This window comes from Lepidochelys olivacea (genome assembly GCF_965140295.1).
Source record: "Lepidochelys olivacea isolate rLepOli2 genome assembly, chromosome: 8".
NCBI lineage: Eukaryota > Metazoa > Chordata > Testudines > Cheloniidae > Lepidochelys > Lepidochelys olivacea.
Genome location: NC_140418.1, coordinates 97,340,125 through 97,363,774, shown reverse-complemented (window position 1 = coordinate 97,363,774; position 23,650 = coordinate 97,340,125). Strand labels below are relative to the sequence as shown.

At 43.1% G+C, this 23,650-nt stretch overlaps 1 protein-coding gene across 3 annotated transcripts; it reads left to right on the top strand.

Moving 5' to 3' along the window:
• Positions 1–1,922: 1,922 nt before the first annotated feature.
• Positions 1,923–23,641, top strand: LOC311524733 (protein zyg-11 homolog B-like). Of its 3 annotated transcripts, none has more exons than XM_084636140.1 (14): positions 1,923–2,160; positions 3,023–3,188; positions 5,610–6,364; positions 7,589–7,729; positions 8,513–8,689; positions 16,071–16,135; positions 17,483–17,582; positions 17,674–17,727; positions 17,950–18,111; positions 18,192–18,239; positions 18,884–19,081; positions 19,178–19,239; positions 21,572–21,669; positions 22,241–23,641. In XM_084636140.1, exons 1-14 carry the CDS (start codon positions 2,086–2,088, stop codon positions 22,429–22,431), a joined length of 2,292 nt encoding a protein of 763 aa, XP_084492266.1. In that variant the 5' UTR covers positions 1,923–2,085; the 3' UTR covers positions 22,432–23,641. The 3 variants fall into 3 exon arrangements, with proteins under 3 accessions (XP_084492266.1, XP_084492267.1, XP_084492268.1); XM_084636141.1 differs by having other exon boundaries at positions 19,178–19,211; positions 22,241–22,397; XM_084636142.1 differs by lacking the exons at positions 21,572–21,669; positions 22,241–23,641 and adding an exon at positions 20,118–21,565 and having other exon boundaries at positions 19,178–19,211.
• The last annotated feature ends 9 nt before the right edge of the window (positions 23,642–23,650 follow it).

Sequence of the window (23,650 nt, the reverse complement as noted above, 5' to 3'; positions counted from 1 at the left end):
CAGATGGTCTTCAATTTTCATAAAGTCATTTAGAATTGATGTTAATATGGACCTCAGACTGGAATCTGTTGGTTTATCCTCTACACCCAGCTGCCCTGGGGGCTGATGCCATAAAAGCCTAAACCAAACATTGCAACAATTGTTTTTCAAGTACAATAACCATATGCTGTAGATCACTGGTTCTCAAACTAGGGAATGGTTTCCAAGGGAGGAGCAGGAATGTGTCAAGGGAGGTCTGAGCTGTGTAGGGTTTTTTTGTTTGTTTTTTAAAGAGCTCTGGCTGTCAGCCTTGGGTGGCTGGGGCTTGTGCAGAAAGGCGAGGTGCAGCTGGGAGATGGGGACAGCTAGAGCCCTGCTGCTCAGGCTCTCCTTCCCCGCCCTCAGTCCCTCACTTGGAGTTGGTGGGACTCTGGCTGTCAGCCACAGGGTGGCACCAGCAGTGCAGAAGTAAGGGTGGCAATGGGGTGTTATCTGCTATGAAAAGTGATGACATGAAGAGGGAGCCCCAATCAAATAAGTTTGAGAACCACCCCTGCTCCAGATTGTGTGGTTTTTATATATGTCCTTCTCAGATGCCCAAAATATTTAGCTTTTAGTCTGGTGCCCAAAGGTATGCTTATTTTAAGTGTGACTCTGTTCTGCTATGTTTCAGGTAAGTGATTATGGATTTCTTACTCTGTGGATTTGATTCTACTTCTTTATAATGGAGTTTTTCCTTTTTGTAAACTGTTAACTCTAAGGGCTCACAGTAACCTTTTGTTTTACACCAGTCTATGTAGGAGGAGAATTTGAGCCCACTGCATCTACTGTTTGTGTGTAATCAGACTTTTATCTAGTCACTGTGTTGATAAGCTTTTCTTCTTTTTATTCCTATTTAGTCCTCTAGACCTGATACAGCTAAGGTAGAGGGAGCTCAATTCTATTCCCTCATGTGCTTTAGCAACAGAATTGTTTAGGAAGTTCCATTTATTTGTACCAGTCCAGGCAACCTCAAGGCAATGAGGATGCATGAGTCACTAAGGGCATAATTTTATCTGTAAAATCTTTTTAGGAGGCAGGTGTTACAGGTGCAGAATGGGAAGAATCCATCTTCCCTTGTAGCTGTGGTAGTTATAAAACTATATTTTAAATTAAGCTCTTAGTATGTTAAAAAATCATGAGTCAAGCTCTTCAAAATCATGAAATGGGCTTTAAAAATCATAAGATTATGTAAAAATAATAGTGTTCTTTTTATTTGCCTTCTGCGTTTTAAGCCCTTGTGGCACTAGGGTCACATTTTGAAGCTTTCTCTACAGTCACACAGGCTCAAAACTTACTTTTCTTTAACACTAAAAGTTGAAATCATCACCTGTCCCCATGGCTTTAGGAGCTGAGGCCTTTTAAGGAAAACAGTAATTATGAGCATCCAGCCAAAAGCATGAGCGTTGGCACTACTGAGCTCGTTCGGCTGGAAAAACAGAAATCAGGGAGAAAGCAATATAAAGTTAGCACAACCTGTGGCACCTCAGCGACTACCCCGTCCTCCTTTTCTTTTTGCGGATACAGACGAACAGGGCTGCTACTCTGAAACCTGTCATAAAGGTAACGGGCTTGGGTGGTGTATTTTAGCACGCTGCGCCGTTAGGGGTTTGGCGATATCCCGCAGTGAAGACCACGCTCTGCAGCGGTAAGTGACCAGACAGGTAGCGGGGCGTCAGGACTCAAGGAGGCCATAACCCCCCTGCTTCCTCCCAGAAGAAGGCCCGTACGAGCGTGGGAAGGGGAAGGACGAGGCGAGTTCCTAAGGCCACGCGGCACAGGGCGGGAAGCGTAGCTGACCCCCCCTCCTTCCGGCTTCGCCCCATCCATAGCTCTGAGCTCGACCGTGTTCCCTGCCCCGAGCTCGGGCAGCCCCGCCCCGGAAGCGAGCGGGTCGGCGCCTGCGCTGTGGCCCGGCTGGGCTCCCGGCTTTCCCGGCAGCGAGGCTGGTGGCCCCGAGCGCCCCGCTGGGCGGAGGAAGAGGCGCGAAGAGGGCTGGGGCGGGGGGTGTCTCTGCTGCGCAGGCCCGAGCCCCTGGCGCGGGCGCCGCCGCCTGCCTGGCCCGCCATGGTGCGGTTCCTGCACGTCCAGAACCGGCAGCGGGCGCCGCCGCCCATCTGCAGCGACTGCCCCGCCGTCCAGGTGCGGGGCGGCCCTGGAGCCGGGCGGGCATGGGGGGCGCGGCGGGAGGGGGGCGCTCTCCCTTCGGGTCCGAGTCCCCGCGCGGAGGGGGCCAGGGATCCCCGCGGGGGTCGCTCTGTGTAGGGCTGTGGAGCACGAGCGTGCCCGAGAGTCACTGGATTCGAGGCTGGTCCGTTACTGTCTGAATCAAACTCCTCCCCTGGGAATCAGGCCTCTGGGAGATTCGGGGGTGTAGCTGGACTAAAGCACCCGCGCTGATTGCCACCCTTTAAAAAAGGGGATCATTCGCTCTGCTAAAGTGTGGGGTGAGCTGGAGCTGTTACACGTGTGCCCACGGTAGCCGTCCCTTGAAATCCTGACTTCTGCACGTCACACATTCCTATCACACTAAACTAAGTTGAAGTAGACTGTTCAGGGTGGGAGATCCATGCATTTGAAATAGGGGTGGAATGAGGATGTCTCTGGCCTGTATTAATATGCAGTTTATTCTGTCTGACAACTTACCTGGAGGAGCATCCACAATCACAGCGTACGCCTAACTGGATGCTCTCATGGCTACGCAGCAAGAGAATTTTCGGTTTCGAGTCTGGGCCTGCAGGACCTTTTCATAAAATTTCTATTGATGTCAAGGTGTGGAGGGCTTGCAGGTTTGGTTCCTTGGAGTCTGAGGTCTACCATAATAGGTTGCTGTCTCAATCTCTGTAATGCTCGCCCATTGTGATATGTATTGAGCTATATCAGGTTGATAGTGGAGCTGGAATACTTTGGTTTAACCTCAGTTAATCGTGAAAGTGTTTTGGTTGGTTGTAATTTGATTAATGTCTTATTAATACGTGCAGGGTTTTTTATTTGCTTATAACAGGCTGAGGCATCTCCATACTCTTTACTTGACATCTCTTTGAAAGCGCTGACTGCTGACCTAGAGAAGTTTTGTACTGAGAGGCAAGATGGAACACTGTGCTTGAAAGAATCTGAAAGACTTCCCCAAGAAGTAGCTGATCGATTGCTGCAGACTATGGCATTTCATGGTAAGACTTGGGATCAGCAAGTGTAAATCTGGTGGAAAAGCTGGATGTCGGGCACTTTAGTCATTTGAGTTGTATTTTTAACATCTGAAATCTTGGAATAATACCATCTCACACTTTCTTTTTCACCTCATATTTCATCTGGCAATCTAATCACCACCACCTTCAGAAAGTTTGTTCTTTTTACCTTGCCCCCAAACTCATTTCTCTTGAATGAGAAGTTGTGGGAATAAGATTTATGTATAAAAGCTTGGGAATAATTACCAGATTTGGTATATTTAAGTATTGTATATTGACTGCAGTAAGGAAAGCAAGTTATGTTGTCACCCTGTGACTTACTGATGAACTGGTTCATTTCAGGTTAACTAATTTATAGTTACTTGTATATTTTTCCCTGTTGGCAAAGTTCAGGTAAAATATGTCACAAGCTAGCCTAGTCCTCCTCTCTGAACAGACCCCTGTGTATGGTATCTTGAGCCAGCCAGTGAGTCCCTTGTGCTTCTAAGGCCTCTGGGTTTGGGTAGGAACTGATCATTGTTCCTAGCGCTGGGTCTCTCAGCCATACTCATTGGTTTTGAGCCTATCAATGTACAATGCTATTGTGAGGTTATAATCAAATTGGGGTTCACAAAACAAATTTGTGTCAAATTGTACATTCCATTTTATCTCCCAGAGTGTCACAGTACACAACTAAAGACAGCAGCTACCAAGGATGGAAGGGAATTATTTAAGGTAGCACAAAAGCATAATGTACGACAAGGTTCGGTCTTGTCATCATTGTTCAAAGTGTATGTCAGCCTGCTGGTTGAGATGGAGATTTTTGACTGTTAAATTATTTTTGGTTTAGATGTTTTAGGAAAGACAATTATCTTACAAAAGGAGGACATTGCGGGGGGGTTTTTTGTATGCTTTAATAACCTTCATACAGTTCCCAGGTACTTCTTGTCATAGGTTTTGTGACATTAAATACTTATAAGTAATGGGATGAAATTAAGAAAATGAAAACATAGGATGTGGAATCATCTTTTAAGGGTGGAAGGCCCTTCAGTTGGGACAATTAAAGCTAGATTGAGGAAAGCACTAGGAAAAAGTAGTGCACAAAACATTCCGGTGATTTACGCAACAAATCTGTAACTAAAAATCCTAACATCATCTCTTCCAGACTAACCCTGAGAATTCTGTCTCATCTTTGCTTTTGCTTGCTGGTTGTGTTTTTTCTTGATGTTTCATTGGTTAACATCATGGATAAAGTGCACACCATGGCTGAAATGATAAGAAATGCATTCCAACAAATGTTTAAATGTCATACCGTACTTCCTAATTTAAAGAACAACTTAAACTAATCTTAACAAATCTTTTCCCCCCTTTCACAAATAATTGAGGCTTGTGGATTTAAATGCTGCCTGATCATTTTAAAATGGTCATGTTAAAATATGTACCATACATGATAATTCTGACATTTTTAACATAGTCCTGACTGTACCCATAATCTGTTTTCCTGTAGAAATGGTGTCCTGATTTACTAGGATATAAGTATAGGGTTGAAAATCTACGTATGCTGTATTTGTAAAGGAACTCTTGGAAAGATGTGATTGAAAAGCTAACCACCAGTGGATGCTTGAATTTGAGGGACAGCTAAAAGACCGTTATCTTATTGTTTCCCCTTTCTCTTGCTCTTCTCACAAGTACACAGTTGTGACCTTTAAGGAGGAATTTTTATGGTTCTGTTAGGTCTCTAACAAGGTGGAATATCAGTGTGTATATAAATACCATTTAACGTGAAAGTAGAGCATCAGGGAGTTTGTACTTCAAGTTATAGTATGTTTTTACTCTGAAATACTTATTGTATAATGAACAGTATAGAACATAATAAGATTTTTAGTCAGAATAGAGAGTTTAGCACATTTTAATATATTTAATAACAGTGTTTCCACCAAGCCCACAAAGGTGAGCTGCCCTGCGTCCAATGTCAAAGAATGTATTCCTTGCCACATACATGTTCAGGATGTAATACGTGTGTTTATTATGAGGAAGGCTATAACACTTTATCAGTTCACTGCCATAAGCCTGTTTGAGGATTAAAAACATGAGGAAGGAGAAACAGCTCCTTTCAAAATCCTAATGCAGAAAGAGTCCACCAGCAGTGGGCACAGCTGGCAACTGCAGCTTTACATTTAGGACACGCTGGGTCAGTTCTCACTAGTGTCCTGGCAGCAGGGACAGGGACTTGCTCCATAATTTTAAATTGAGGCTCATATGTACAGTATGTGGGGATTCCAGAATTGTTTTACGTTCTCGATTTCTTCCATTTTTTCTTCTCAGTTAGCTAAAGTGTACTGAACATGAGGGACGAAATAGGAGCCCTTTCTATTGTTCCATTATGTTGCTGTCTGCTGTAACAGACTTATTGCTGTTTCCCAATAGAGCTGCTGAATGATGGAACTGTGGGCATTTTCCGAGGTAACCAAATGCGCTTGAAACAAGCTTGCATCCGGAAAGCAAAAATATCTGCACTATCTTTCAGAAAAGCATTCTGCCATCATAAGCTAATAGAACTTGATGCTACAGGGATGAATGCAGACATTTCTATTGCAGATATTGTAAGCGGACTTGGTAGCAATAAGTGGATCCAGCAAAATCTTCAGTGCCTTGTACTGGACTCCTTAAGACTTTCCTTAACAAATCCATATGAAAGGTGCTTCAATCGATTGTCTGGTCTTCGTACTTTGAGCATTACCAATGTTCGCTTCCACAATGAGGATTTAGTGGAGATTGCTTCACTTCCAAGGCTGGAAAGTTTGGATATATCCAACACTTCTGTCACTGACATAACTCCACTTCTTGCCTGTAAGGATCGACTTAAGTCTCTCTCTATGCATTATTTGAAGTGTTTAACAATGACTACGCCCGAAGTCTTGGATGTCATAAGAGAACTAAAGTATTTGAACCACCTTGATATTTCGGACGATCAGCAGTTTACATCTGACATACCAGTCTCTTTACTAGAGCAGAAAGACATCCTACCTCACCTAGTGTCTTTGGACATTTCTGGCAGTAAATACATTACTGATGAAGCTGTAGAAGCATTTGTCAAACAGCGACCTGCAATGCAGTTTGTGGGACTACTTGCTACTGATGCTGGCTACTCTGATTTCCTTTCGGGAGAAGGAAACTTGAAGGTTTGAGTTTAAAAAAATAAAAATTACACATTTGCATGCAAAAGGACTGTGATCTACTGTGTTGAGTGTAGGAAGTAGAGCCAGGAACTCTGAATCCTACTCCCATTGGGGCAAAGAAAGAGTTCAGGAAGAGGAGCAAAGATACGTTATTTGGCTCTTCTTTGCCCCACTTCTCTCTGACTAATCCTGTCCTCCTAATGAAAGTAACTTTGAGACTAAATCTAATAAAGGTCAAAACAGTTTGTGCAGTTAACAGTTGAGCTTGTTGAATATCAGAGATGGAAAAAAAAAATTAAAATAAAGTTGATTAAGTCAATGAAAAAGACAAAAGAAGTTGTAGATTAACGCTACTAGTGTTTGCCCAGCTCTGTTCTGCCACCCAAAGTTAAAATGAGCAAAAAATTGAATTGAGACAGGCAACTGAGGTGAGGTGGGATCAGTTTTGTTTAGTGGTCTTGCCTAGATGCATTTGTCACCAATATGGAGCACTAACAAACTGCTGTGTTGTAGCTGAACTATTTCTCTGGCTCTGGACAGAGCTCAGGATTGAGATCTTTGAACAGAAGGCACTGTCACAATGCAAAGAATTTATCTGGAAAATTTTCAAAGTATATTCTTAGATTACTACATGTGAGTTATAGCTCAGGGGTGGGCAAACTATGGTCCATCAGATCTTTTAATCCGGCCTTCAAGCTCCCGCTGGGCGGCTCCCAGAAGCCAGGCTCTGTACAGCTCCTGGAAGCAGTGGCCTGTCCCCGCTCCATCTCCTACGTGTAGGGGCAACCAGGGACTCCATACACTGCCCCCAGCCCAAGTGCCAGCTGCTTGAGATAAGTGCCACCCGGAGCCTGCGTCCCAATCCCCTGCCCCAGCCCTGATCCCTCTCCCACCCTCTGAACCCCTCAGTCCCAGCCCAGAGCACCCTCATGGACCCCAAACCCTTCATCCCTAGCCCCAGCCCAGAGCCTGCACCCCCCTGCATCTCAACCCCCTGATCCAGCCTGGAGCCCCCTCCTGCACTCCGAACCCAGATGTGTCCCTCAGGCCAAAAAGTTTACCCACCCCTATTATAGCTAGATGACAGCTTGCTCATTGTAACGTTATATTTTGAAGGGTTTTGGATAAGACTAATTTATTTGCACCATTTCAAAAGATCCAACTGGTCAAAGGTAACGTGAAATTTTCCAATTAAACATCAGTGTATTAACTGTTTTATGTCCCCAGGTATCGGGAGGAGCAAATGAGATTCAGATTTCTGAAGCTTTGAAGCGTTACAGTGAACGGTCATACTTTGTGAAGGAGGCTTTCTTTCGTCTCTTCACCCAGACGTGTTTTATGAGAATAACTAAGCCTGAAATCTTAAAGGTAAAAATGAATTGCTGGTGAGAGTAAATATCAGCATATTTGTTGTATCTAGGTATATGTGTATAAAAACCTGTAACTCATCAGGTACAGACTCTTCTCCCTTCCCTTGAGTTAGCTAGTATGCTGAGTGGGGTTATTTCAGAAGTACACTTGCAGGAGTAACCCAGGTGCCATAATCTCCTTTCCTGTTGATCATAACTGTCACAGCAGGGAACAAAGGAAGAGATGGATTTGAAGAGAGTTCATGCTTCTCCCTTCCAGAACTTTAGAGATTAGGGCCAATACCCTTACATGGATTTGGATTTAAATGGGGAGTTGATGCTTTGTTTGTTTCCTCCATTTAGGATTGTGACTGCAACATGATGGACTGGCTGTAGCTTTTTCAGTCAGATGCCATCAGGTGCAGTCATAGATTCTGCCTCTTCCCCAAAGTGTTCCCCCTGTTCACAATAATATCACCTCCAACTCCCCCCAAATTTAGTTTGGGTCACCGTCCTTTCACATCCTGTGGATAGTAGGACATATCATGAAATAGGAAAAACTCACACCCTTCTCTTAGAGGTATGATTACAGAATAGAATTGTTGATCGCTATTACAATCCTACTGTGCTGCTAAGAGGGTGCACTGCTGGGTATACCTGTTGCTTTTGGTTAAAAACCATTTAAAAGATTCAGTAATCATAATCAGAAGTGCATCATAACTTGTACAATGCAGTATTGTGACTGGCTTACAGAATTAGAAATATGAGATCTTATTACGTGAACATAACTTTTCTATTTCAGCTTGTGATTATTGGAATGAGAAATCACCCCTTGGACTTGGCAGTGCAGTTAACTGCTAGTGCGTGTTCTCTTAACTTAACTAGACAGGGTCTGTCTGCTGGCATGCCTGTTCGTCTGCTGTCCGATGTGATCCATTTACTACTCAAAGCTGTGGAAAACTTTCCTGAACAACAACAGGTAAAAGGGCAGGGAGCACAATTTTAATTCGCTTCTCCTGACAAGGAGGGCTATAATATGAAGACAGAACAAGCATGTTTCTGCTCTGAGAGGGCTTCATCAGTATTGATGTATTAAGGTTTTAAATTAAATGAAATGCCATGATTAGCAGAAAAGACTAGATTTGTAGAATCTGTGGGGTTTTTCCCCTAATTTCTCTCTTCTGGTTTACATCAGTAGAGGCCAACACTAAGGTTGGACGACTGGTGCTCTCTCTACTCTCGTGCAGCTTAACAATTTTCTTTTTTGTTTTACTATTTATAAATTATGTATGCCATTAATTTTAACATTCAGATTCCTCTACAGTGTTAATCTTGCCTTGTCATGTTTCATCTTTGCTCTGTATTAGCAGACTTCTTATATGTCAATATAGTATAATGAGTACACTTAATTACACAGAAGAGTAAATCGAGAATAAGTAGTCTGAAATACATAGAAAACTGTCACCTTGCTCGTATGAAAATACAGGAAATGCAGGTTGGACTCCTGGGAAAGTCAGGATACTGACAAATGTGTTATAAAGCATGTTCTATTATTCTTAACCAATATTTGTGAATTGGTGTAAGTGGTAAAGTGCCGTAAAATTACTCCTGAATTTTAAAGAAGAACAAACAACAAAAAACTCTGCTTGCATCACCGCTGAAAGTCTCCTGCTTTTCTATGCAATCAAATGTGGAGCTACATCATAACTAAAATCTCAATTCTCACTGAGACATGGGCATCGTTCACAGCTAGGGAAATATTGAAGCAGTGACAGGTATTTTAAGTACTGTACTGGAAACAGGTATAATTAGTAGATATTTACTCATCAGAGTTACCTTTCAAGCTAGCTGTCCTCTGTACAATGTAGAAATCTCTCTTGCTGTATAAAGAGTCTTGCAGTATTCTTGCTGTCATGAGGCCTGAGATGCATTTTAGTATTGGCATAACTTAAAGAGAATTATTAGAAGCTTGTCTTTGAGCAAGCAGGTGAAATTGGTCTGGCACAAATTCAGTCATTATTTCCTCCACAGCAATTTGATTTTTTTAGTTTCTGTTCAGAGACAAGAAATAGCAGTTTCCAATACTTGTCATTCCACATCCAGGACTGATGGGTAGTGCGCTCTGTGTAGATAACTGAATTGTGGTAGCTTGAGATCTCCGATTTACTCCTATCCTCTCAGAAGTCAAAAAAGCTAACAATGCTAGTAACCATTAGGAAAGGGATAGCTAATAAGAGAGCAAATATCATAATGCCACAATATAAATCAATGGTACACCCACACCTTGAGTACTGTGTGCAGTTCTGGTTGCCCCATCTCAAAAAAAGAAATATTAGAAGTGGAAAAGGGCAACAAAAATGATTACGGGTATGAAACAGCTTCCATATGAGGAGAAATGTAAAAGACTGAGATTGTTCAGCTTGGAAAAGAGATGACTAAGGGTATGTCTACACTACGAAATCAGGTCGAATTTATAGAAGTCGGTTTTTTAGAAATCGGTTTTATATATTCGAGTGTGTGTGTCCCCACAGAAAATGCTCTAAGTGCATTAACTCGGCGGAGCGCTTCCACAGTACCGAGGCTAGAGTCGACTTCCGGAGCGTTGCACTGTGGGTAGCTATCCCACAGTTCCCGCAGTCTCTGCTGCCCATTGGAATTCTGGGTTGAGATCCCAATGCCTGATGGGGCTAAAACATTGTTGCGGGTGGTTCTGGGTACATATCGTCAGGCCCCCGTTCCCTCCCTCCCTCCGTGAAAGCAAGGGCAGACAATCATTTCGCGCCTTTTTTCCTGAGTTACCTGTGCAGACACCATACCACTGCAAGCATGGAGCCCGCTCAGGTAACCGTCACCCTATGTCTCCTGGGTGCTGGCAGACGCGGTACGGCTTTGCTGCACAGTAGCAGCAACCCATTGCCTTCTGGCAGCAGACGGTGCAATACGACTGGTAGTCGTCCTCGTCGTGTCCGAGGTGCTCCTGGCCACGTTGGCTGGGAGCGCCTGGGTAGACATGGGCGCAGGGACTAAATTTGTAGTGACTTGACCAGGTCATTCTCTTTAGACCTGCAGTCAGTCCTATTGAACTGTCTTATGGTGAGCGAGCAGGCGATACGGACTGCTAGCAGTCGTACTGTACCATCTTCTGCCAGGCAGGCAAGAGATGAGGATTGCTAGCAGTCATATTGTACCATCTTCTGCCAGGCAGGCAAGAGATGAGGATGGCTAGCAGTCGTACTGTACCATCTTCTGCCGAGCAGCCATGAGATGTGGATGGCATGCAGTCCTTCTGCACCGTCTGCTGCCAGCCAAAGATGTAAAAGATAGATGGAGTGGGTCAAAACAAGAAATAGACCAGATTTGTTTTGTACTCATTTGCCTCCTCCCCTGTCTAGGGGACTCATTCCTATAGGTCACACTGCAGTCACTCACAGAGAAGGTGCAGCGAGGTAAATCTAGCCATGTATCAATCAGAGGCCAGGCTAACCTCCTTGTTCCAATAAGAACGATAACTTAGGTGCACCATTTCTTATTGGAACCCTCCGTGAAGTCCTGCCTGAAATACTCCTTGATGTACAGGCACCCCCTTTGTTGATTTTAGCTCCCTGAAGCCAACCCTGTAAGCCGTGTCATCAGTCGCCCCTCCCTCCGTCAGAGCAACGGCAGACAATCGTTCCGCGCCTTTTTTCTGTGCGGACGCCATACCAAGGCAAGCATGGAGGCCGCTCAGCTCACTTTGGCAATTAGGAGCACATTAAACACCACACGCATTATCCAGCAGTATATGCAGCACCAGAACCTGGCAAAGCGATGCCGGGTGAGGAGGCGACGTCAGCGCGGTCACGTGAGTGATCAGGACATGGACACAGATTTCTCTGAAAGCATGGGCCCTGCCAATGCATGCATCATGGTGCTAATGGGGCAGGTTCATGCTGTGGAACGCCGATTCTGGGCTCGGGAAACAAGCACAGACTGGTGGGACTGCATAGTGTTGCAGGTCTGGGACGATTCCCAGTGGCTGCGAAACTTTCGCATGCGTAAGGGCACTTTCATGGAACTTTGTGACTTGCTTTCCCCTGCCCTGAGGCGCATGAATACCAAGATGAGAGCAGCCCTCACAGTTGAGAAGCGAGTGGCGATAGCCCTGTGGAAGCTTGCAACGCCAGACAGCTACCGGTCAGTTGGGAATCAATTTGGAGTGGGCAAATCTACTGTGGGGGCTGCTGTGATGCAAGTAGCCCACGCAATCAAAGATCTGCTGATATCAAGGGTAGTGACCCTGGGAAATGTGCAGGTCATAGTGGATGGCTTTGCTGCAATGGGATTCCCTAACTGGGGTGGGGCCATAGACGGAACCCATATCCCTATCTTGGCACCAGAGCACCAAGCCACCGAGTACATAAACTGCAAGGGGTACTTTTCGATAGTGCTGCAAGCTCTGGTGGATCACAAGGGACGTTTCACCAACATCAACGTGGGATGGCCGGGAAAGGTGCATGATGCTCGCATCTTCAGGAACTCTGGTCTGTTTCAAAAGCTGCAGGAAGGGACTTTCTTCCCAGACCAGAAAATAACTGTTGGGGATGTTGAAATGCCTATATGTATCCTTGGGGACCCAGCCTACCCCTTAATTCCATGGCTCATGAAGCTGTACACAGGCAGCCTGGACAGTAGTCAGGAGCTGTTCAACTACAGGCTGAGCAAGCGCAGAATGGTGGTAGAATGTGCATTTGGATGTTTAAAGGCGCGCTGGCGCAGTTTACTGACTCGCTTAGACCTCAGCGAAACCAATATTCCCACTGTTATTACTGCTTGCTGTGTGCTCCACAATATCTGTGAGAGTAAGGGGGAGACGTTTATGGCGGGGTGGGAGGTTGAGGCAAATCGCCTGGCTGCTGGTTACGCGCAGCCAGACACCAGGGCGGTTAGAAGAGCACAGGAGGGCGCGGTACGCATCAGAGAAGCTTTGAAAACCAGTTTCATGACTGGCCAGGCTACGGTGTGAAAGTTCTGTTTGTTTCTCCTTGATGAAACCCCCCGCCCCTTGGTTCACTCTACTTCCCTGTAAACTAACCACCCGCCCCTCCTCCCTTCAATCACTGCTTGCAGAGGCAATAAAGTCATTGTTGCTTCACATTCATGCATTCTTTATTCATTCATCACACAAATAGGGGGATGACTACCAAGGTAGCCCAGGAGGGGTGGTGGAGGAGGGAAGGAAAATGCCACACAGCACTTTAAGCACAGCACTTTAAAAGTTTACAACTTTAAAATTTATTGAATGACAGCCTTCTTTTTTTGGGGCAATCCTCTGTGGTGGAGTGGCTGGTTGGCCGGAGGCCCCCCCACCGCGTTCTTGGGCGTCTGGGTGTGGAGGCTATGGAACTTGGGGAGGAGGGCGGTTGGTTACAGAGGGGCTGCAGTGGCAGTCTGTGCTCCAGCTGCCTTTGCTGCAGCTCAACCATACACTGGAGCATACTGGTTTGGTCCTGCAGCAGCCTCAGCATTGAATCCTGCCTCCTCTCATCACGCTGCCGCTACATTTGAGCTTCAGCCCTCTCTTCCGCCCGCCACTTACTCTCTTCAGCCCGCCACCTCTCCTCCTGGTCATTTTGTGCTTTCCTGCACTCTGACATTATTTGCCTCCACGCGTTCGTCTGTGCTCTGTCAGTGTGGGAGGACAGCATGAACTCGGAGAACATTTCATCGCGAGTGCGTTTTTTTTTCTTTCTAAGCTTCACTAGCCTCTGGGAAGGAGAAGATCCTGTGATCATTGAAACACATGCAGCTGGTGGAGAAAAAAAAAGGGACAGCGGTATTTAAAAAGACACATTTTATAAAACAGTGGCTACACTCTTTCAGGGTAAACCTTGCTGTTAACATTACATACATAGCACATGTGCTTTCGTTACAAGGTCGCATTTTGCCTCCTCCCACCGCGTGACTACCCCCTCAACCTTCCCCCCTCCCTGTGGCTAACAGCGGGGAACATTTCTGTTTAGCCACAGGCAAACAGCCCAGCAGGAATGGGCTCCTCTGAGTGTCCCCTGAAGAAAAGCACTCTATTTCAACCAGGTGACCATGAATTATATCTCACTCTCCTGAGGATAACACAGAGAGATAAAGAACGGATGTTGTTTGAATGCCAGCAAACATACACTGCAATGCTTTGTTCTACAATGATTCCCGAGTACGTGTTACTGGCCTGGAGTGGTAAAGTGTCCTACCATGAAGGACGCAATAAGGCTGCCCTCCCCAGAAACCTTTTGCAAAGGCTTTAGGACTACATCTAGGAGAACCGCAAATGCCAGGGCAAAGTAACCCTTTCACATGCTTGCTTTTAAACCATGTATAGTATTTTAAAAGGTGCACTCACCAGAGGTCCCTTCTCCGCCTGCTGGGTCCAGGAGGCAGCCTCTGGTGGGTTCGGGAGGTACTGGCTCCAGGTCTAGGGTGAGAAACAGTTCCTGGCTGTCGGGAAAACCGGTTTCTCCGCTTGCTTGCTGTGAGCTATCTACAACCTCCTCATCATCATCATCTTCTTCGTCCCCAAAACCTGCTTCCGTATTGCCTCCATCTCCATTGAAGGAGTCAAACAACACGGCTGGGGTAGTGGTGGCTGAACCCCCTCAAATGGCATGCAGCTCATCATAGAAGCGGCATGTTTGGGGCTCTGACCCAGAGCAGCTGTTCGCCTCTCTGGTTTTCTGGTAGGCTTGCCTCAGCTCCTTCAGTTTCACGCGGCACTGCTTCGGGTCCCTGTTATGGCCTCTGTCCTTCATGCCCTGGGAGATTTTCGCAAAGGTTTTGGCATTTCGAAAACTGGAACGGAGTTCTGATAGCACGGATTCCTCTCCCCAAACAGCGATCAGATCCCGTACCTCCCGTTCGGTCCATGCTGGAGCTCTTTTGCGATTCTGGGACTCCATCATGGTCACCTGTGCTGATGAGCTCTGCATGGTCACCTGCAGCTTTCCATGCTGGCCAAACAGGAAATGAGATTCAAAAGTTCGCGGTTCTTTTCCTGTCTACCTGGCCAGTGCATCTGAGTTGAGAGTGCTGTCCAGAGCGGTCATAATGGAGCACTCTGGGATAGCTCCCGGAGGCCAATACCATCGAATTGTGTCCACAGTACCCCAAATTCGAGCCGGCAACGTCGATTTAAGCGCTAATCCACTTGTCAGGGGTGGAGTAAGGAAATCGATTTTAAGAGCCCTTTAAGTCGAAATAAAGGGCTTCATTGTGTGGACGGGTGCAGGTTTACATTGACTTAACGCTGCTAAATTCGACCTAAAGTCCTAGTGTAGACCAGGGCTAAGAGGGGATATGATAGAGGTCTATAAATGGTTTGAATAGGGAATTATTTACCCTTTCACATAACCAATAAATTAATAGGCAGTAGTTTTAAAACAAACAAATGGAAGTACTTCTTCACATAACAGACAGTCAACCTGTGGAACTCATTGCCAGGGGACATTGTGAAACCCAAAAGTCTGATTGGGTTAAAAAAGAATTTGATAAGTCCATGGAGGATAAGTCTATCACTGGCTATTAGCCAAGATCATGGTCACAACCTCATGCTCTTGGCATCCCTAAACCTCTGACTGCCAGAAGCTGGAACTGGATGAAAGGGGATGGATCACGCAATAATTGCTTTTTCTGTTGTCTCTTTGAAGCCACTGGCATTGGCCACTGTCAGAAGACAGGATGCTGGGCTAGATGGATAATTGGTCTGACCCTGTATGCCCCTCTTACATTATTATGAGATAGCACACACTAAGTAATGGTTAGGGGCAGCAATATTCATGTGCTTTCCTTGTATCCAGTCCATGCTGATAGCAAAGGCTGTTAAGGAAATGCTTTAGATCCAAAGCTGTGATACAGCCAACTGTAATCTTGTAGGATGGTAATAGTCTGCCTTTCTTGCAGCACTGATTCATGCAGCTGATCCTGACGCTCGAGGAGAGAGGTTAAAGCTGGTAGTGGGGACTTGGATTGAGATTTTACAAAGAGGTCCAATTCTTAGACTTCTTTGAATACTAATTTAAAAAATCGCACAGCAAGATACGATTAACATCCTCCCCACTCCAAAAACCTCCTTATACGATAAAGTTAAGAAACAAAACTGGACTCATTAATATCATACTTGTAGGGGAGATTGCATTATCTGTACTGCAGAAGCCTTTACATTGTTTAAGATTTTGTTTATGGTATCTCAAGTCCGTCCTTTCCTTGTTTAATTATTTGTGTCTAATAATACGATACATGGTTCCCTAATGATTAGTGAACTGCAAAATTATAAAATAAAATATAAGAGAGAGCTTCTTTAACTTCATAGAATCTTTTTCTCCCCCCACAAACAGCTGCAGAAGAATTGCCTCCTTCTGCTATCTAGTGTCAGGATCCTTCAAGATGTTCCATTTAACAGGTAAGTGACAACCCAGTAAATTGAAATAGGATGTCAAGCAGCATATCAAATATTTGGAACAAAAGTTTGATTTTCTCTCTTTTTTTTTTATCATAACTTTCATCTTTAAATTTCTTTTGGGGCTCCTCAATTAACTAGACTTCTGAATTGTCATTCAGAAATTTTAGATTTGCTTCCTAGGGCCTGATTTTTGCTTACAGTCTCATAAACTGCAAGTAACTCCACTGAAGCTGATGGTGTTACATTTGTACAAAGCTGATGAGAGATCAGACTGGCAGAAAAATCTTGGCCCAATTGACGTCAATGGCAAAATTCCTGTTGACTTTGGAAGGGCCAACACTTCAAGGTTTCTAGCTCCCTGGACATGTTCCTCTGCTGGAGGCGGGGGGAGGGATAGCTCAGTGGTTTTAGCATTGGCCTGCTAAAGCCAGGGTTGTGAGTTCAGTCCTTGAGGGGGCCATTTAGGGATCTGGGGCAAAAATTGGGGATTGGTCCTGCTTTGAGCAGGGGGTTGGACTAGATGACCTCCTGAGGTCCCTTCCAACCCTGATATTCTATGATTCTATGATAGGCAGTTGTCTTGTATTTGACTTCAGTGATCTTTCTTATCTGGCAATGGTGTTAATACACTATTGATGACGTTGTGTGCAGCGTTTTGGTAGCCATGGCGGTCCCAGGACAGTAGAGAGACAAGGTGAGCGAGGTAATATCTTTTATTGGAACAACTGTTGGTGCGAGAGACCAGCTTTCGAACTACACAGAGCTCTTTCTCATGTCTTCCTGAAGAAGAGTTCTGTGTAGCTTGAAAGCTGTTGTCTCTCACCAGCAGAAGTTGGTCCTATAAAAGATATTACTTCACCCACCTTGTCTCTCCATGGATGACATTGGCAGTTGACTGCCTGGAGGGAGGAATGGGGTGAAGGAAGCAGAAGGTGCAAGTGGAGGATTCTTTTCTCTGACAGGAAGAAAGGGAAACCTTTCTTCAGATGGGGAGAGGGCGTTTGCTGGTAGTTCTCCTCTTAGTAACAAAAGGCCTCACTCATGCATTAATAATGAGTTATTTACTGTTGCTCACTTACTCATTTTTTAGATAACCTTTTAAAACTATTGGATCCTTCTTAGTATCTTGCTTGTCGCCTGATCAAAGGCTGCTCTAAATTAGTCTTTGTTATTGCCCATTTTTGGGGGTGGGGGAGGATATGCAAAAAATAGGCTTGTGCTTTTCTATCCTTTGGAAACTAAGCATGTTTCCTTCAGTTTCCAGAGGTCAATATGAGAACCCTAGAGTCTGAGATGCAAGATGAAATTTAAATGTTGTATAACTTACACTCTGCTGTCATAATCTAGGTTTGAAGCTGCCAAACTTGTTATGCAGTGGCTGTGTAACCATGAAAATCAAAATATGCAGAGGATGGCGGTGAATATAAGCTCTATTCTAGCTTTGAAGGTATGTGACTTAAATTTGGAAACGTTAAAACTTCTGTTTCCTAATTTCCAACAGATATTTCAGATACTAATGTGACATTATTTACTTGCAGCTTTCATCTGAGCAAACAGCCCAACTTAGTGCAGAGCTCTACGTCGTTGTGGGGGTGAGTTGCACATCTCTGTGACATTCTTTATTACCAGGTATTAAACCAACATCATGTGAGAAATGACTCAGTTCTGAGCAACCCACATTTGTACAGCACAGAGTGTGATTGGGCTTAAGGTCTTTTGGTGCTTTCACAATATCGATACGAATTATTACTAATGTCTGCAACGAGACTCAAAACCAAAATCTAACACCTCATTTTTTGCTTTTTCCTTTACAGGAACTTCTTGAAATAGTTGAACAGAAAACAAATTTGAATGAAGTAGATACTACTTTCATGTTTACCCTTAGTGCGCTTTGGAATCTCACTGATGAATCCCCTACCACGTGTAGGCACTTCATTGACAACCAAGGGTTAGAACTCTTCATGAGAGTTTTAGAGGTGAGGGTGTGACTGATTGTGGTAGATTGCTAGCATACATTGAAACTCTATTTAATGATTACCTTTGTTTGTCTTCACAGTGTTTTCCATCTGATTCATCTATACAACATAAAGTTCTTGGCCTTCTGGTAAGATCAAAATCAAGCTCTGTTTCAAAAGAAACATTAGTTTTCTATTGCTTTCTTCTATTTAACATAGTTAGGAAATACCTGGAGGGCATGTTAACTTCATTTAGTAAAAAGAGATTTTCTCCCTTAAAATTTAAGAGTATCAGCTTGTATCCTTAGGCACTAAGTTTCTCAGCATCACTTTTACATTACACTGATGATTTTCTGAAAACCAGTTTACAGTACATGGATTAAAATAGGAACAACCATTCAGTAGTCAATGCATTTCCCTCAATACTTCTGCAGAGGTTAGGGGGGCAAGTGAAATGAGTACAAGTACCCAAAAAAAGATAAAGGTCCAATTCTGCTACTGCTGAACTCGATGGCAAAACTCTTCTTAAATTCTGGATTGGACTCAAAATTAACTAATGTAACAAAATATGAACTGTAGGTCAGGGTTTGGTGGTGTGTGGTTTTTTTTGCTTCAGTTTGATTTTCAGGTATTGAAGCTTTCAGAGAAACAACTGTGTTGTGATAGAAAATGGGAGGTATAAGGCCCATCATCCTTCAGAAAAAAATTATTTACTTATCGTAATGCTTATTAATGTTGTATAGGCTGTTTATCTTGTGCACACTGATTTTTTTTCACCTATTCTGTCTTACAGAACAATGTAGCAGAAGTGAGAGAGCTTCAGTCTAAACTAATGTGGAAGGACTTCATAGACTGTCTTAGTGAATTATTGTGTAGTGCTGAGATAGAAGTCAGTTTCTTTTCAGCTGGGATTATTGCTAATTTACTATCTAGAGGAGAGCAGGCCTGGTCACTGAGTCAAACCCAAAGAAAATCTCTGATTGAACAACTGGTACGCTGGCTAAAACTGATACCCTAGTTTTATTCTAGTACAGTGCTTGCACTGTTTACTGTAAATATTATAATATTTAGTTTTGTCTCTTTACAGCATTCAACCATTTTGAAGTGGCCAGCACCAAAATGTAAGATGATAGCATTGGTTGCCTACAGGTAACGAATTTGGAATAATGTCTTGACGATATTAACTCTTGTACTGTTTCTGAAGTTTGTGTACTTATTGTAGTCCTGCTGCTAACCTCTTCACCCTAAATGTTCTCCTGCATGGAATGCTGCTTTTGTGGCAGATCTCTTGGACATGTTTGTGTAGGGGAGGAAAGCCATTTTGGAGCCTGCTGAAATACTGTTCTGAGTAGTTCTAACCAGCTAAAATAACAAATACCATTCACTGGAACCAGATTTGGGTCCTGCACCTATGACTTCAACATCCCAAGCCTTTTTTTTAAGGAGCATATAAATTGCTATGCTGCTTTACACTGGTGGTTTATAGTCTAGTATCCTCTGTGAGAGTGCCCAGTACTTCCAGATGTTTTAGAGGAAGTTGCAAGATACCCCGAGCTGAAAATTTATAGAACAATTGGGCTGTTAAAGGATGTTTTTGCCTAACTTCTGTCCGTTAGAAATTGGCTTAAATCCTGAAGCATGTGGCTTTCTCTTTTTAAAATAATATAAACAACCACAACCTAATGTAATTGTGGCTGCTCCCATTAGCCATATGGCTGTCTTAAAGCTTTATAAATCCTGCCAAGGCATTAGCCTCTCATGAATGAGTTCCATAGGTTACTCTTGTTGAGGTGTTTTTTGTTTTTTTTTAATTTTCCTTGAATTAGTATTAATGGCTTTCAGTTTTGTCCCCTTTTTTCTTATTTAGAGTATACATGGGAATGTGATTTTTTTTTTTCCCATATGCTATTAATTATTTTATATATCTTTATCCCTTCTTGTTCATCTATGATCTAAACTAAACAATCCCAATCTCTTTCTGTATGGAAGTCTTTCCATGCCTCTCATCACTTCTTACCTATTTACAGAATCCTATAAATGTATGGCTAGAAGGGACCTTGAGCAGTCATCTAGTCCAGCCCCATGTGCTGAGGTAGGACCAAGTAAACTAGACCACCCCAACAAATGTTTGTCTAATCCGTTCTTAAAGACCTCTGATGATGGGGATTCTACAACCTCCCTTGAAAGCCTATTTCAGAGCTTGAACTATCCAAGTTTTTCCTATCTAACCTAAATCTCCTTTACTGTAGATTAAGTCCATTACTACTTATCCTACCTTCATGGACATGTAGAACAACTGATCACCGTCCTCATTATAACAGCCTTTAACATATTTGAAGACTATTCTCAGGTCCCTCCTCTGTCTTCTTTTCTCAAGACTAAATATGTCCAGTTTTTTTTAACCTTTCCTCATAGGTCAGATTTTCTAAACCTTACATAATTTTTGTTGCTCTTCTCTTGACACTCTCCAAATAGTCCATATCTTTCTAAAGTGTGGTGCCTAAAACTGAACACAGTACTGCAGCTGAGGCCTCACCAGTCCTAAGTGTAATAGCCTTACCTTCTGTGTCCTACATATGGCCTACGTTCTCTGTAACTCCAGTCTTTACCTCATGATTTGAAGACTTCAGTAACTCAACCAGAGGTTAGAACTCTATTACAGGAGTGGATGGTTGAGGTTCTGTGGCCTGCAGGACGTCAGAGTAGATGATCATGATAATCCCTTCTGGCCTTAAAGTCTGAGTCTGTGTGACACTTCCATTAATTCAGCCCAGAATATTAGTCTTTTTTGCAACTGTGACCACATCTAGATCACATTTCCTTCGCTTTTTTTTATGAGAATGTCACATGGGACTGTGTCAAAAGCCTTAATATAAAATCAAGATGTATCATGTCTGCTTCCCCCCATATCCGCTACACCAGAAATTATGTCAAACAGGGGAATTAAATTGGTTTGGCACACTTTGTTCTTGTCAAATTTACTTTTACAGGGCATTTACTTACCCTGTTGTTCCCTCTGTGTTTACAAATCTATTGTTTAATAATTAATTTCAGTATCTTTCCAGGTGTCAAAGTTAGGCTGACTGTTCTGTAATTCCCTGGGTCCTCACCAATCCTCCATGAGTTCTGGAAGATAATTGCTTATGAAATACTTTTATTGCTGCTGCTATTAGAGAGTGACTAGAACTAGCCACAGTATTCCAGAGGAGGGTCTACCATTGACTTCCATAATAATGTAATAATGGTATTACAGTGTCTTCAGTAGTACTTTCCTATCCCTTTTGATACACAGCCTCCCTCTTTAGTCACTTTTTTGACTGCCACACTTGATTTCTGGGGTGTTTAATATTTAATGCAGAATCCAACAATGTGTATGAGAATACCTGAAGCTTAACGTGCAGAGACAGCATAGTTACTCTGAAATAAAGGTATCCAGTATCACCATGACTTTGCCAAATATATTTCTCTTTTTAACCCATAGATCCCTTAGTCCTTTCTATCCATTACTTGACTGCTTCACAATATCGGGGGTTCAGCTGTGGGCAGTGTGGGCCATGCAGCATGTCTGCTGTAAAACTCGTATGTATTCAACTTTACAGTTTAATCTTTTAATATGAAATTGGATGGTTCGCATTTTCACTCATAAGCTTGTTGGATAAGTACTTCAAAGTTTGTCATTCTTTGCTGATCTCTTATTCATATAGGGTTTATTTTGGATATTAAACAGTAGTCCCATTACATTCAATGACTCAAAACATTGTAACAAGCTGTTTTTAATAAAAACTAGTTTGATTCAAAATCCTGTTCCAGGTAATCTGAAAAATGTTGACCCTCCCCTCTATACTTAACAATGTTATTACTCTACTCTAAGGGTGGTATTTCCAAAAGCACTTGGTGTTTGCATTATTCTGCCATCATTAAAGTCGTCATAAATGGGAACAGTCAATCCAATGCTGAGTACTATTTAAAATCCTATGTAATATTGTGCATGTCAATTTAACTGCATCACTAATTATGTAGTCTAAATATTGGCTGAAGTCAGAGGCAGGATAACTGGATTAGTTAACACTTTCTCCTAATGTAAGTTGTCATTTTGACACTCTCTTGGCAAAGTCCCTAATAAAGATGCACACACTCTCTTTCATTTCAGCTGCCAGGTACTGTAGCATGTTAATTGAAGAAGGTGGCTTGCAGCACTTGTATGACATCAAAGAAAACAATCAGACTGATCCAGATGTCCTGCGAATCAACAGTGAGATACTAGACACTGTAGAGACACACATGATGTACTATGGGAGACCTAAAGGTTTAAAGAAGCCACAAACCAAATCAAATGGATAGTTGTAGGTATAACTCTAATTTTTCCTTTGTTAAAATCCTTCACAAACTGTACTGAGAATATTTGGTACTGCTGATCACTGCTTAAGATGGGCATTCCTATAACAGTACTGCTGCTTGCGTTGAGGAGGGCTTGTACAGCCAGAGTCCTCTAGGAATGGCTCATTTTGTGACTTGACTTTTAAGGTGGGACATCTTGAGGCTTTGGGATAGATTTTTAAAGGTATTTAGGTGCCTAAAGATGTAGATAGGTGTGTAGATTCTTCTGAAAATCCCACCAGATGCTTATCTGCATCCTCAGTTGCCTAAATACATTTGAAAATCTGGCCCTTCACACCCTTCAGTTACTGTTTGGAAACTGCTCCCATTTGGTTAGTCAGGCAGGGTTTGAACAGAATGCTATATGCTTGCAAGTCAGCATTTTTACACTCAAGTCTTTGTGCTCACTTCTCACTGTGACCAAAGCGTGCCAAGGGCCATCCCCAACTGAATCTTCAAAGTCACTTGTTCTGTTTCTTGTAAGCTGTGTCCCTTTTCTAGTCTTGCCAACGCTGGACCACTATCCTGTTCTTTCCATGCCGCATCAACAATGTTTGAAATTATATTTGTGGTGTAGAAAGGAATAACTGGATCAGCTCCACTATTGGTATGCAATAGGAACGGCAGGAGAAAACTTTAAAAATTAATCAAAAGTTTGGAGTAGAGAGCTACTGCACACCCTCACCAAAAAAACAAAAACAAACCAAACATGAAACTCAGTGGTAAGAAAATACCTGAGATTACCTGTTTCCAATATAGTACACAGAATATTTGGTCTCCTTACAGGCAGACTAACTATTGCTTTAGTGTTTCCAAATTGTCTTGAGCAGTGCACACACTTTCCCACTGACTTTAGTGGGAATGAAATACAGGTCATGGGAGGGCAGAATCTGACTGTGTTGTGCAGTGAACTATATCCCCAAAGAAGTATAGTCCAAAATATCACCAATGTTCTGTGTAAATCCTATTGCTATGAAATTGTAAATTTAAAATGTAACTATAACGGGAGTCTTCCGAAGGCTTTTTTAAGTTTTCATATAATAAAATATAAAAAGCAGGCCTAAGAGTAGCACTTACACATGTGTGGAAATAGTTCTGTTGAAAGAAATGGAGACTGTGCAACATGCAAGCATCTTGATTAAAGTGTAATCGTTGAAGTAAATGGTGCCATGAATTCAGGTTT

Excerpts from the sequence above, each read along its gene's own strand:
- LOC311524733 (XM_084636140.1), top strand. The coding sequence starts at position 2,086 with ATGGTGCGGTTCCTGCACGTCCAGAACCGGCAGCGGGCGCCGCCGCCC. Across the intron at positions 7,730-8,512 it reads CTAAGCCTGAAATCTTAAAG|CTTGTGATTATTGGAATGAG; the intron begins GTAAAAATGAAT and ends TTTCTATTTCAG. Across the intron at positions 17,728-17,949 it reads AGCTCTACGTCGTTGTGGGG|GAACTTCTTGAAATAGTTGA; the intron begins GTGAGTTGCACA and ends TTTCCTTTACAG.